Genomic DNA, 13,998 nt, shown 5'->3' on the forward strand with positions numbered 1-13,998 from the left:
CTGCTCTGTTCTCAAAGATGGGACCCATAGCCAATAAAGAGGGAATATGCTAATCGACTGCCACGCCCTCAAAGATGGCGGCCCCCAAAGCCACAGGATGGTGGTGCCCAGTCCCCTCAGCCCCGCTGGGGCTTTAAGCACATGGCAATGCCAGGCCTGCCCCTAGGCAGGCCCAGCCGCTCCATGTGCCTGCCTCCAAAGTCCCCCCGTCCCCTCAGCACCCAGCCGCTCAGGGCCAGCCTGAGGCACAGGCAAGCCTCTGATGTTGGTTTTTCACTTGCCCGGGGCTGGCCCAAAGTACAGGCAAGTCTTAGATGGCAGCTGCCTAGCCGCCCAGGGCCGCCCAAGACACAGGTAACCAGAGCTGGCTGATGCTTGTGCTGCCATCAGTGGCAGCAGCACAGGTGTGATGGGGCGTCGCCTTCCCCTGACTGCCAGGTTGCCTCCTGTCCCTGAAGACTCCCAGGCTGTGAGAGGGTGCAGGACAGGCTGAGGGACCCCCTCCAGTTCATGAATTTTCATGCACCAGGCCTCTAGTTAGACTAATAAGAAGAAGACAATTTATATATCTTTTATGGCAAATGAATATTTTGTGTCCTCTTATAAGTATCTTAAAGCTAGAGTACTGTCCATATGCACATATTCTTTTTCCCAATGCAAGTATGTTGGACATTTTATTATTTAGTTTTTCACTTTAGATTTATATGTTTACTCAGTCTTTAAAATTCTACTTGTTTAGGATACAAATAAACATTATTTTCTGGAACCTTAACCATTAAAGTTAAAGCATTGCAAAAGCAGCTAAGGAAAAAAAAATGGATGTGATATTTCCAGACAACAGCAAAGCGCTAAATGAATTTCATAACTATAAAAATATTGTTTTTAAATAAGAAAAACATATTTATATCGAACTCCCATCATCGTAATCAAATATAGCATTATTGTACTGAATATTGACTTTATACATCATGCAAGACTTTGCTATTGCTGAAATGTATTATTAAAAGTAGAGTGACAGGAGTGACAAAATCTATTGCTGTGTGCTTTCAAACACATTGTCTCATCACAATCTGAAAGAAAAATGTGTCACATGGGATAAAGAAGAAAAAGAACAACTCCAACAGTTATTATCTTGTCACTTTCTGTATACCCAGACTTACCCTATAGTCATTTTTTAAGTGAATGGAAAACTATAATACATTATAAGCTGTAGTATGCTTCTTGCTAAAGCCGCTCTTTCAATTTTTTTTTTTCATGCTTAAGTGATCCCTTTCAAGTGCATGGCCTCAAATTAATTGTAAATGGATAATGTGTTTAATTAATTCTATCTCAGAATTCCTCTCTGAGTTTTATATCCACAGTTGGGCAATACCCCTATTTGGACGTCTCAAGAACTTCTCAACTTGAACATGTTCAAACTTGAACCAAAGTTCATCAGTCTCCAAGAACTTCCAGTTTTATCTTCTATATATCATTTTCTTTTTCCTTTATCTTTATTTACTGTTATTTACTGTGAACACCCCACTCTGGTTTGCTATTATCTGTAATCAAAGAGCATTTTCACTGTCTCTCAGAATCTATTTTGATGGACAAGTATAAAAGTAAAGCAATTTTTTCTCCAAAATTGCTATTTTATCATTTATTATGTTAAAACCAATCCATCAGAACTCAGTTTGGGTTTTTATTATGTCTGTCTTGAAGTTTGTTATTTACTTCATTGTCAGTAGGAAGTAGAATATTTTATCAGCTTCTGGAAAAGGGCAGCATTCTACACAGGAATAATTGTTGACACGCTTTTTTTTAAAAATAATGAGCAGCCTATTGCCAGTAAGACAAGAAAATTACCATTGCATACAATTATCACTTGTAACTCTAACTGCAGGCATTCTAAAATGTCTGTTTAGAAAAATTTTCTTTAAGATATTGAAGGACTATTTTGAGATATACAAATCACATATTAACAAAACCTTTTCTAAGAAACTAATCAAATTATAACTACAGCTTGATCAACAGTTCCAAATCATAAGTAGCTACATTAACTTTGAAAACTGTAAATATGTTTTGTTCCATTATCTATACTTAACATCTGTCTGTCAGAACTTAACTCAGTGCCTCATTCCAGAAATAACTGTCAAATTTAATGAATGAATGATTCAATGAATGAATTAGCAAACAATTAAATAACTAGTAGAAACAGTTATAGAGTCAAAAGTAGTTGCTCTCTAAGACTGATTTAGAACTTTTTTTTTTCTTCTTACATTTAAAAGGTTGATCTTTCTTGTGTCAAAATTTTCCTGACTGGTGTCACCCCTTCCTCTGCCTCTGGGCTTGGTGCTTCTCCTCAGTGACCATAGCATGCTATGCCTAGTTGATTACTTACTGAGCTTTGTTATAACTATTGATATTTTGTGTCCTCTACTAGACTCTAACCCACCTTAGGACCAACGTCTACATCCTTAATGACCAAGCTCCTGATCTAGTATCTAGCATTGTGCCATGTAATATGCATTAAGCTTTTTGAATGAATTAATAAGTAAGTGCCTCTAGAAGGTAGTGATTTGCTTGGAACAGCAAGACTGGCAGGGGGCCAAGGAAGATTCCCTCAAGATGTAAACATTCATCTTAAAGATGAAGAGACTTTCTCAAGCAGAGAGGGCAAGAGACATAATTGAGGCAAGAAAAATGTGAAATACACACACACACACACACACACACACACACGCACACACACAACTGGGACCTGAAAATTATTCAGTATGCCAATAATTTAGTTTATGTAAACACCAAATGCATGAGGAAATGGAACTTAGAATGGTCTTGCATTTAATACTGGTGGTGCCCTTACCAGATCCCTCTCCGTCTCTGTGTGACATTGCGCCTCCCAAAACAAATCTGGTGAAGTTGTAACACTGGTAGCTGGGCATATGACCCGATTTGGAAATAAAGCTTTTACAGATGTAATCAAGTTAAGATGAGACCCATGAAGATAGACTTAATATGACTGGGGTCCCTATAAGAGGAAGAAAAGACAGACACTGACCCACAGGGAGAAAGTCACGTGGCAACAGAAACACACAAGGAAAAACAGCCCCCTGCCTGCTCCCTCAAACAATGGCAGCACCTCATTTCCAGGCACCAAGTTATGTTCCAGTTATATGTTGATGCATAAAAAAATAACCCCAAAGTTAGTGGTATAAACAACCATTTCATATGCTCGTGGAAGGTTAGAGGTACTCTAGAATAAAGTCATATGAAATCCATGCAGACCCTGAGTTTTAAGAACCATAATCATATGCTCCCACAAAGCACCTGGGGGTCCCTATCAGAGAGACTACGTGCTGGGAGGGCAAGTGGTCTCACCCGAGAGTTCTTTAGGCCGTAGCTTTTACCTCTGCATCTGTGTTTGTTTTATCCTTAGAAAACAGAACATAATGATCAGTAAGAAAAATGGAAATGTGCATTGCTAGCAGGTAGAACATGTGCCTACTGCAAAAATCTGCTTTCTTACTAGTACTTTGGCTAATTTTCTGCTTAATCTCTCTAAATTATTTTATAGTTCACAGCTACACATAGTTGTAATTAAAATACATTAAGAATATACATCATTCTTTATGATTTCTGGCCCTATTTATGTATACATAGGCAAGAATATTCACAGACATAGCAGATGAAGCTTTTTTTTATTATTATTATTATGCTAGTACAAGAGAGAGAATGCTTGGGAAATATTACCATTTTCCTTCCTTAATTTACATTTTTACTAGCTCTGACATGTTCCATGTACTACACAATATAAAGTAAGCAGTTGAATTTAATCGGTTAAAAATATTGACATTCTTTAGAAAAAATCAGAATTAAGGTAATTAAATGTTGAACATCTTCCAAAACATTCTTTTCTACCCACTGGCTGCAAAAGAATAAGCTCAAAAGAGCCCATAATTACCTTTCTGTTCTCACTGAGCTGCCTAAAACTAGTGCAGGTCTACAAATATAATAGGATTGATTTTTTAAAGTCATCCAATTGGGAAGATTCTTCTTTTGTCCCTTCATATTTAAATTACTTAATCCATTTCTTCCTTTTAAAAAGCTACCCCATCTTATGGAAAATAAATGTTTATTTTATATAAACAAAAGATTAGGCTAAATAAGCTAATGAGGTTTTTATGCTATTTTTTTTTCTTTTTTGCTTCATACGGAAGCACTTGTCAGCCCATCTTACTTTCAAGTAATCAAAATACATTCTAGAATTTATCAATAAAATCTGAGGCACAAGCAATTTTAAGCATCAAATTTTTTTTTTTTTAAATCAACTGAAAAATCAGTGAACTTAGAAACTGTAGCTTTGGTCTTTTATAGGCCAACTGTTATTCATAGAAAATTTATGCACTACTAAAAATTTTAAGTAACACTGGAAACCTCCTATATACTTCCATTTTTAAATTAGCTAGCTATTAATAAGTGTCAAATACTATTCAAGAAAAATTTACTGTTTTTCAATACTTCCTCTCAAAGTAATTTTTAAATTTGTTAATTTTTTTAATTTTATTTTTAAAATTCAAAATATTCTTGTATCAAAATCAATTTGTTTGTTTTAATTATTTGTATTTTTCACAAAGAAAAGATTTTACCTAAATCCTATACTTCACTTTGGTTTCTTTTTAATCTTTGATGACCATTCCATTTTTTTAAAGTCATCTTGTATACTATAACTAAAATTTCATATATTACATATTCTTAAATATGTGATATAGCATTTTATTAAAAATTTATTATAAATTTTCTATATTTTTTCTGGCATATCCAAATTTTTCTTACATTATTTATAATCTTAGGTGGCTCTTTAATAACATTGCATACCATTAAATTATATTTAACATTATGTACTGCATTCACAAATAGCATCACTTGCACACAAACACACACACACACACACACACACACTCCTAAAGTTTTAAAAATTTAGCATGGTTGCTTAAGTTTCTCATTAAAGTGATATTTGTACTAGAGATCCAGTGCATAAAATTCATGTCGGGGTAGGGTCCCTAGGAGCTGCCGGCTGCCAGCCGGGGCCTCCCTTCCCTAGTTGTGTGGTCTGCAGATGGGTGCCTTCCTTGGTTCCGTACCACCCCCTGGTGGTCAGTGCACATCATAGCGAGTGATTGCACACCCAGTGGGTTGAACTCCCGAGGGGACACTTTGCATATTGGGCTTTTAGATAGATAGATAGATAGATAGATAGATAGATAGATAGATTGTAATTTCTTTCAAATGTATAATAATTACTAAGTATTGCCAGAAACAATTACATTTTGTTAAAACTCAATTGACACATATTATAGTTTCTTGTATTTTCAAGTTGAAAATACCTTTCTGATGAATATAAAAGAACAAGTGGGTATCAGGGCAAATTAAGCCTGAAACATTGCTAGAGGCAAAAATGACAATACTGAAGTGTCAGTCCTACTTCTAGGACATCATGAGAAGTTGAGTTTCTTTGGAAAGGGCAGTAATGCCGGGAGAAATAGAAGGCAGCAGGAAAAGAGGAAGACTGAATAGGAGATGTTTGACTCCCTAAAGAAAGGCACAGGCAAGAGCAGGCATGTTGAGGACAGGCCATTGTGGACATCACTCATTCAGAGTCGCCAGATGTTGGAACTGACTCAGCAGCATGTAACACACACAAGTGTAACACCACACCCACCTTCCATGGCAGGGAAATTTATGATTTACTAGTTTATTTGCATGCTAAGGCAGTTCCAGAAAACATTTGAGGTACAGAGGAAAGATTCAAATTATTTAACAAGATAAAGTAAATTTAAAATTGGGCAGAAAAGTGAAGCAAAGGTAAATAAATTTAGAAAAGGAGATGGAGCCAGGAGCAAAATACACAAAACACATTTGTTATCTCCACTGAAGGTAGGTCATGCATTTGTCTCTAAGCTTTCTAAATAGAAACCAGTATCAAGAGAAAAATCACAATGAAGTTTGTTATTCACAGTATTCATAAGATGAAAGCAAATCAGCTATCCCGGAAAAATGTGTTTATTCTAGTTCTAAGAACACATGCAAATTTCTCTTGTAGGCCCTAATAAAAATGATACAGTGAAATATATTGAAACACATCCTCAAAGGGAAAAAAAAATCTCCACAGTAAAGCTAGCAATGAGTTCCATACATCTGTGATTCATAAAATCCTTTAATACAAAGTGGTAAGAAGGTCCTGAGCACAACTCAAGGGATAATGATACAGTTTTAGAATACTGTTCAGTAAGGTATAGCTTAATTGAAGAATATAAAGAGAACTGAAAATTAAACTGAACCCCCTTGTGTAATAACTGTATAACCAGTTGAAATGTCTAAAAGAACTATTTGATGAACTCATAAACGTTATTCTCAAGTAAATCCCATTTTTCTTAATAAATACAAACTAAAAAGTAGAATACAAAAACTGTTATAGCATAAGCAAACACATCTTGATGGACTGTTAACCAGGTTGTTGCCAGACCATTGTCTAGCAGTGTTTCCCAAACTTTTGACATATGTGCACCCCTTCTATAATTTTCGTAACGCTGAGTACCCCTCGTACTCGTGAGAACGTAGAATTAGGCGCAGCCGTGCACGGTGCAGTGCACATCCCCACCAAACTCCGGTGCAACGCGTACCCCCACCAAACTCCTCCCGCACCCCTGGGGGTGCGCATAGCACACTTTGGGGAACACTGGCTAGAGGAACAAAGTGCCTTTTATTGGAATTCTGCAATCTCATCTGAATGGTAGAAATATAGTAGCAGCTTTATATGCATTGCTCAGCAATAATGGGTCTAGTTATAAGTCAAGATTTCCAGAGAGTCTTATTTGCACAATTCTTTTTTTTTTTTTTTTTTTTTTTTTTTTTTTACATATTTTTATTGAGAGGAAGGGGAAGAGAGGGAGAGAGATATGGAAACATCAATGATGAGAGAGAATCATGGATAGGCTGCCTCCTGCACATTTCTATCTGGAGATCAAGCCTGCAACCTGGGCTTGTGCCCTGAGGGAGATTCAAACCGTGATGCCCTGGTTCATAAGTTGTTCAACCAATGAGCCACGCCAGCTGGGCATATTTACACAATTCTTTATAACCTTCATAGGTAATGCATATGATACTCTCAAATATCTCTTGTTTTTTCTTACTTCTATTCTAATAGAGAATTTGTTTTTAGAATGATGCTCAAATTCATTTTCCTGTCTCAACTAAATTATATGTTTCCCTAAAGTAAATAAATTACTAGTAAACTACTTAACCATTTAGTATTCTAGTTACAGAAGAAGCAGGAAATACTATAGTGAATTTAAAGAAATCTATTCAGAGGTTTCTTTGCAAGTTATGTCATTATTGAGATAGAACATAAATGTAACATGAATCATTGATTTTCAAACTGAGAAATTTTAGTTTCTGTATTCATCTGTAAAAATATATTTGCCTATGCGTGGCAATTTCCAATAGCAAATAATCATACTATGAAATAATTATACTGTGAGTTAACCTAAAAAAATGAATGATCTTTAAACTTACATTGAAATTAAGCAATAAAGTTGGAATTGGAAACATGAAATGCTTTTAAAGAAAAAAATGTATTTAAAACTAATGAAACAAAGTGAAAAGTAAAATATACAGCTTAATCAGGCTAGCGCTTTTTTTTGCAAAAAGTTTCTTCCAGTTGGTCATCACTAAATCATTCTGAAAGCTGGCAGAATATTTTCCAGCCCTATCTGCTTCAGTGGATACACACTTTCTCCTTTCCTGAAATGAAATGTTTTTGTTTTTTCTTCTACCAATGTAAAATTCCAAATAAAAGTTAGCATGGAGTTCTGACTTTAACTCTACAGTAGCAGGACATCATAAACACTTAAAACTGTAAGAAACTTATTAACTTCAGTTTTTCAGTGTAGGATAAAGATATATAATTTCTTCACTAAACAATTTGTTTTTAAATAAACTCTAACCTACTTCTTAAAAATCTAATATAGTAGCTGTTGAAAGAAATGACAAATATTGCGCTTTAAGTTTTAGATATACTGTTCTATATAATGTAATTTCAGTCTCCAAAGACTCATGTGGGTCTGGAAAGTACAGTGTTTATGATATATGCCCCACTTCACTACTTAAAATAATTGGATTTTATTTCTAAAATATAACTTTGGAGTAAATCTCATGTCCCTAAACATATTTTGATTTTGTACCAATCCATAAAATGACTCATTTCTCTTAATATTCATTCATTTTATAGAAAAAGAGTATCATCATACTGAATCAAAAGTTTCTCTAGAATAATTCATATTTTTCTTGGTAACTATCATGACTGAATTTAAATTGTTAGGCTACATGAATCAAAAATTGTGTATGATGCCTGTTCCAGGATTCTATTCCTGTATAACAAACTACCCCAAAATTTAGCAGCTTAAAACATTTCCTCTTCCAGTTCTGGAGGCCAATGGGTTCAGCTGGGCAGTTCTTGTTGACCACACCTCATATAGGTGTAGGCAAACCTTGACTGTGGCTGGAATCACCTAAAGTCTTCTTTACTCATAAATCTGATGCCTGGTCTGAGAGGGATGGCAGAAAGAGCTGGGGCTGGTCAGGCACATGGCATATTTCTCCCTTCCTCTTACCTTTACCTCCCTCTCCCCTAAACCACTCATGTGGCTTCTCACATAGCTAGCCTGGGCTTCTTCACAGTCCTGGTTGTCTCCTGCATGGTGGTTGACTTCTCCTAAGAAAACATTTCCAGTTGCCTGAATGGAAAGGGCATGCTTTTTACAAACCAGCCTCAAGTTTCAGGATGTCACTCCACAGCATTCAGTTGGCCAAGCAGGTCACTAAGTTGAAGAGGAAGTAAAACACCAGCTTTCCTTTGGGAGAGTTACAAAGAAATTATAGCCATATTTAATTTACCACAATGCCTATTCAAAAATGGAATATTAACAGATTTCTTTACATTTCTCTTTTCCTCCACAGTGAATTTGAGAGATCAATATTAGCATAAAACCCTGAAACTCAGGGCATGTCAGTTAGTTAGCTAATTTATTAATTGGTTACTAATTAACAATTAAGAGAAGTAATATGAAAACTCATATAAAATTTTTCTTTGTGCTCAATTTGGCCCTTTGACAAAAACATTCTTTTTTTATGATAAATATTCTAAATGACAGTAAAATTACTAATTATATAGGTTGATAGTGAGAAACTGTCTCAAGGCAAATGATTTTCTGAATCAGTGGGGAACCTCTGGCCCGTAGGCCACGTAAGGCATGAGAAACATTTAGTCTGGCCCTGCCAAGGAACCCACAGGTGGGACTCAAAATTTCATATCAACATAAAGACTTATTAAGTGAACTGGAGGCCCAGTGCATGAATTCGTGCACAGGTGGGGTCCCACAAGGTGGCCCATGGAGATCGAGCCCAGCTTGTCCCCCCAGCCTCACAACCCTGCCTAGCACCCTGCCTTGGCCTGGTGCTGCCCCCTCACCTGCTCCACCATCCCACCTGTGGGGCAATGGGTTGGGGCCAGACCCCACCTCCCACCGCCCAGTCCCTCAGGGACTGGGAGCCAGGCAGCAGCCCCTCCCCCCCCCCCCCTACCATCACCACCACCACTGCCGGTTGCCATCTTCGGGGCAATCAGCAAACATTTGGGCCCCCACTCCCATCGGCCTTGGCCTGGTGCCGCCTGCTCACTTGCTCCACCATCCGGACATGGTCCTGCTCTCATCAGGGCCCATTGGGGCCGGCAGCACCTCCACTACTGTCTGCTGCCAGAGCCATATTACCATGATTCACTCAGCAGGAGAACACTCATCCCTTGTCCAGATTAGCTCTGGATATCAGAGGCTGCTTTTCACTTCCACACTTGAAGCATGCCATACTCACACTGGCCTTGAGCTTTCTCTGCCCTCCATCGTACTTCTGTCTTACCCAGTTCCCTATATCTTCAGGAATCCTTTCCCTAACACTCCACTCAGTTTTCTCTCCAACAGCCTTTGTACCGGTCACTTGTGTTTATGCTTTGTTTTCTTAGAGAAGATCTTAACACACACATCTCTCTCAAATTCTGGTAGAGGACAGCAAAGTACAAGCACCTAGTACTATACAGTCATAACACAAGGGAAGGGAGACGTTTGTTTTCCTGTTTCATAATCTGGAGTGCATGTGGTGAAACTGCTTAAATTAATTTAGTAAAAATATTTCTGGAGCCCTGACCGTTTTGGCTCAGGGTTTAGAGTGTAGGGTCACGAGTTCCATTCCTGGTCACGGGCAGGTACATTCATACCTCGGTTGCAGGTCAGTCTCTGGCTCTGATTGGGGCACATTCAGGAGGCAACTAACCAATGTGTATCTCTTAAGGAGATGTTCTGTCACCCCCTCACCCCTCCTTCCCACTCTCTAAAAATCACTGGGAAAAAATATCCTCAGATGAGGATTAAAAATAATAAAAAATAATTTTAAAATTAACTTTCTGGAAATAAGACGCCAAGAAACTTGTCAAGAACTCCGGTCTGAACCAATCAATCTCTACTCATAGTTGGCAATGTGGGTTCCGGTCTTTCTTGACACTGGGCACAGGACTACATTCCCCATCATCCTTCGGGTTCTACACGGAGTCCAATGGCTAGAACTACAATTCCCACAAAACCCGGCGCCCGCCACTCCACGCGATTTCGGAGAGCCCCGCCCCATTTCCCATCTCCCCTTTCGGTCCTTGAAGGAAGCGGGCAAGGTCGTGGAGAAACGGCCGGTGTGAAACCGCCATTTCTCCTGCTTGGGTTGCTGCGCCTTCGCCGGGCCTCCAGCAGGGAAATGTTGGGCCAGAGCATCCGGAGGTTCACCACCTCGGTGGTCCGCAGGAGCCACTACGAGGAGGGCCCGGGGAAGGTCAGTGCGGAGGGGCCGGGCGCGCCGGGGGTGGGGAGAGCGGACGCGGGCCCGCCGCTCGCGGACCTCGGGGCCGCCTGTGGGCCGTGGAGAGGGGGTCGGTAAGCCCGGAATTTAGCCTGGGACACCGACTCACATCCCAGTCCCCCCGTGGGCCAGGGGGAAGCTCGGGGCCCCGGCTTCCTTCGTCCAGAAAAGGAAGGCGCAGGTAGAGCTGGCGGCCCCCCTCCCCCTCCAGCACCCGGGCGGGGCGTGGAGACCTTGTGGCCGGCGACGTGTCTGTCCTAAGGCCGAGCTAGAGGTCACCGGACCCGGAGTGAGGTCCGTGGGAGTTAATGCAGACGGCGTGAGGGCCTGTCGTCGTGGGTCAGATCTTCTCTAACGAGCTGGTTGGGGTCGGGTCAGCCTCGAGTGTGACTGGCCTGACCCGGGTGGTTAGCGGTCACCGCCTCCCAGGGCCCCGCGGGGCTCAGGCCCGAGACACGGTGCGAGGGGGTGCCGCTTGGTTATGGAAAAGTCAAACTTCGTAGTACAGTTACGGTAACGTAACGAGTGCCTGCCTTAATAAATGCCTAGCTTTTAACAAGTAGTAAACCAGGAGGAATTATGTGTCCAAGCCATTAATGTGGAACGATTTTTGGTGCATGTGATGAAGCAAATCAGTATGAATGAAGTCATGATACTGTAAACGCTTTCTGATGTACCAGGCATTAGCCAATGGACAGACAACACACTGTTCCTAAAACTGCTTTTGGAGAGTATTTTTTTATTTTCTAAAAATAAAAGAGAGAGTTCACTAGTTTACACTTGAGTTCTTAAGACCACTGCTCAACAAAGCATATTTTATTTTATTTTTTTTACTTTCTAGTGCTGTGTATGATGGAGGTCATAGGGTTGGAAAGGTGATGTTTTAAAAGGGTGCAATGATAGATTAGGGAAAATAGAAGAAAAGTCTGTCTGTGTGCTTACTGTTGATCTATAAAATCAGATGATTTAAAGCTCTTCATGTTGCATGTTTTCTTTTCCCAACAGAATTTGCCATTTTCGGTGGAAAACAAGTGGCGATTACTGGCTATGATGACTTTGTACTTTGGATCAGGATTTGCTGCACCTTTTTTTATAGTGAGACACCAGCTGCTTAAAAAATAAGGATGCTTAATCCATGATACAGGTAATTAATGGATTTCTAACCTTCCAAAGCAACACTTTCCCTTTTATTTCTTCCTGTTGTTCTCCACCTCTCCCTCCAAAAAAAGTATTCATATATTACAAATATGTTTTTGTGTGTAGGGTTGACTCCTGAAGTTAAGTGTGTATGTGGCATGAGTGGAGACAATGGATAAACCTAGAAACAAGTGTTTCTTTATCTGAAAACAAAGGTTTATTAGTACTTCTGTTCATTGGGTATGCTTTTTATTAATAACCTCAGGTGGCTCCCTAGCAGACCTTGAAGTAGACGATTGATATTAACCTGATTGGAGAGATTAAAAGAGTTAAGATGCCCAATATTTCATAGCTAGTGATGGTGGATCAGGATTTTTAGCCAGAGGCAACACTTTCTAACCAGGAAAGTTCTAGTAAACTGATTATTAATCCATCTTGATGGCAATATATTTTAATATATGCCCAGAGGAGTCTTGTGTTCTGGGAGGTTAGCAGATTCCTGCCTGAGGGGGGAAAAAAAAAGATTTATTTGGCTTATTTTAACCAGAATTTTGCTCAAAAATGACACTATAGGAAGCTCTGTAGAATAATTGGAATAAATTCCAAAATATACTTTGGAAAATAAAGACTTTATTTGTCATAGTTTATTTTTATTTTTTTTAAATATATTTTATTGATTTTTTACAGAGAGGAAGAGAGAGGAATAGAGTTAGAAACATCAATGAGAGAATCATTGATCAGCTGCCTCTTGCACACCTTCCACTGGGGATGTGCCAGCAACAAAGGTACATGCCCTTCACTGGAATCGAACCTGGGACCTTTCAGTCCACAGACCGACGCTCTATCCACTGAGCTAAACCAGTTTGGCTATTTGTCATAGTTTAGAGGGGAAATTATTTGTCCAAGCCATTGATATGGAACAATTTTGGTGCATATGATGAAGCAAATCAGTATGAATGAAGTCATGACACTGTAAACGCTTTCTGATGTACCATACCAGTCATAAGCTGACGGACAGACAATACACTGATGAAATTACACGATTTCTGTTAAGTAAATGGGATTTTTCACTTAGTTTTTTTGTTTGTTTTTATTCACAGATATGAAGAGGAACATTTTAAGAGATGCAGTCTCCTTGAAAAATGGATCAAAATGTTGAGCTCAACATACTAGATGTGATTGTAAATAAACTTATGGCATGAATCCTTAATGCCTCTTCTCTGAAATACAAAATGTGATAAATTGAACATATGTGTACCTTTTCATTTGGGTATTATCCCAATATTAGATACTTGACCAAAATATATGTGATTTAGCTTATTGGTCTTAAAGTCTGATATTTAAATTTTGATTGCTAGGTCTAATTGCCAATTTATGTTATACATACAAATTTGACTTTAAATTCTAAACTAATTTCTTTTTTATTTAAAGGGAGAGAAAAAAAATTTTTCAGTCTTTTCCTTTACTTTGAAGGATTGCGTTAGTTTTTTCTCCCTCATTGATAGTTACTTATGAGGAAAACCAGTGTTGTAAACAAATGAATAAGTATAAGAGCTTCATATTTTCCTCTAGGACTATTCCCTAAAACTAAAATTTTTGTCTTAATAAATGTGCCACTAGTGAAAAGAAATCAATATTTGAAATGGAATGTAATAGCATGTAAGATAGAATTTAGGAAATAATTATCTATTCTGGTGCTTTGACTAGTAGAAATAGGTTAAAAGATAGCTCTGGTTAGTAATTATACCCTTGAATCGAATTTGAGTAATGAAGAAAGTGTTAGCGATTTCATTCCTAGGGGTATTAAAGAAAAGATAACTACGAAATATTTAATCTCAATTTGGTCACTTTTGGAACACCACTGGTGTTAGAAGAACCTTAAACAGAGGTAAACTGGCGATCTGTTTGGCTTCTAGAGTTAGG

At 38.5% G+C, this 13,998-nt stretch overlaps 1 protein-coding gene and 2 non-coding genes across 3 annotated transcripts; all 3 read left to right on the top strand.

The window, feature by feature from the left end:
* The first annotated feature begins 10,720 nt into the window (after window positions 1–10,720).
* LOC118703449 (cytochrome c oxidase subunit 7C, mitochondrial) lies at window positions 10,721–13,322 on the top strand. Its single transcript, XM_036410394.2, has 3 exons — window positions 10,721–10,911; window positions 11,944–12,082; window positions 13,176–13,322. Exons 1-2 carry the CDS (start codon window positions 10,837–10,839, stop codon window positions 12,058–12,060), a joined length of 192 nt encoding a protein of 63 aa, XP_036266287.1. The 5' UTR covers window positions 10,721–10,836; the 3' UTR covers window positions 12,061–12,082; window positions 13,176–13,322.
* LOC118703998 lies at window positions 11,552–11,614 on the top strand. Its single transcript, XR_004983237.1, has one exon. It is a non-coding gene; the product is annotated as a small nucleolar RNA Z39 (small nucleolar RNA).
* LOC118703999 lies at window positions 13,004–13,066 on the top strand. Its single transcript, XR_004983238.1, has one exon. It is a non-coding gene; the product is annotated as a small nucleolar RNA Z39 (small nucleolar RNA).
* Window positions 13,323–13,998: the final 676 nt, after the last annotated feature.

This window comes from Pipistrellus kuhlii, unplaced genomic scaffold (assembly GCF_014108245.1).
Source record: "Pipistrellus kuhlii isolate mPipKuh1 unplaced genomic scaffold, mPipKuh1.p scaffold_m20_p_4, whole genome shotgun sequence".
Taxonomy (NCBI): Eukaryota; Metazoa; Chordata; class Mammalia; order Chiroptera; family Vespertilionidae; genus Pipistrellus; species Pipistrellus kuhlii.

Excerpts from the sequence above, each read along its gene's own strand:
- LOC118703449 (XM_036410394.2), top strand. The coding sequence starts at position 10,837 with ATGTTGGGCCAGAGCATCCGGAGGTTCACCACCTCGGTGGTCCGCAGG. Across the intron at positions 10,912-11,943 it reads ACGAGGAGGGCCCGGGGAAG|AATTTGCCATTTTCGGTGGA; the intron begins GTCAGTGCGGAG and ends TTTTCCCAACAG.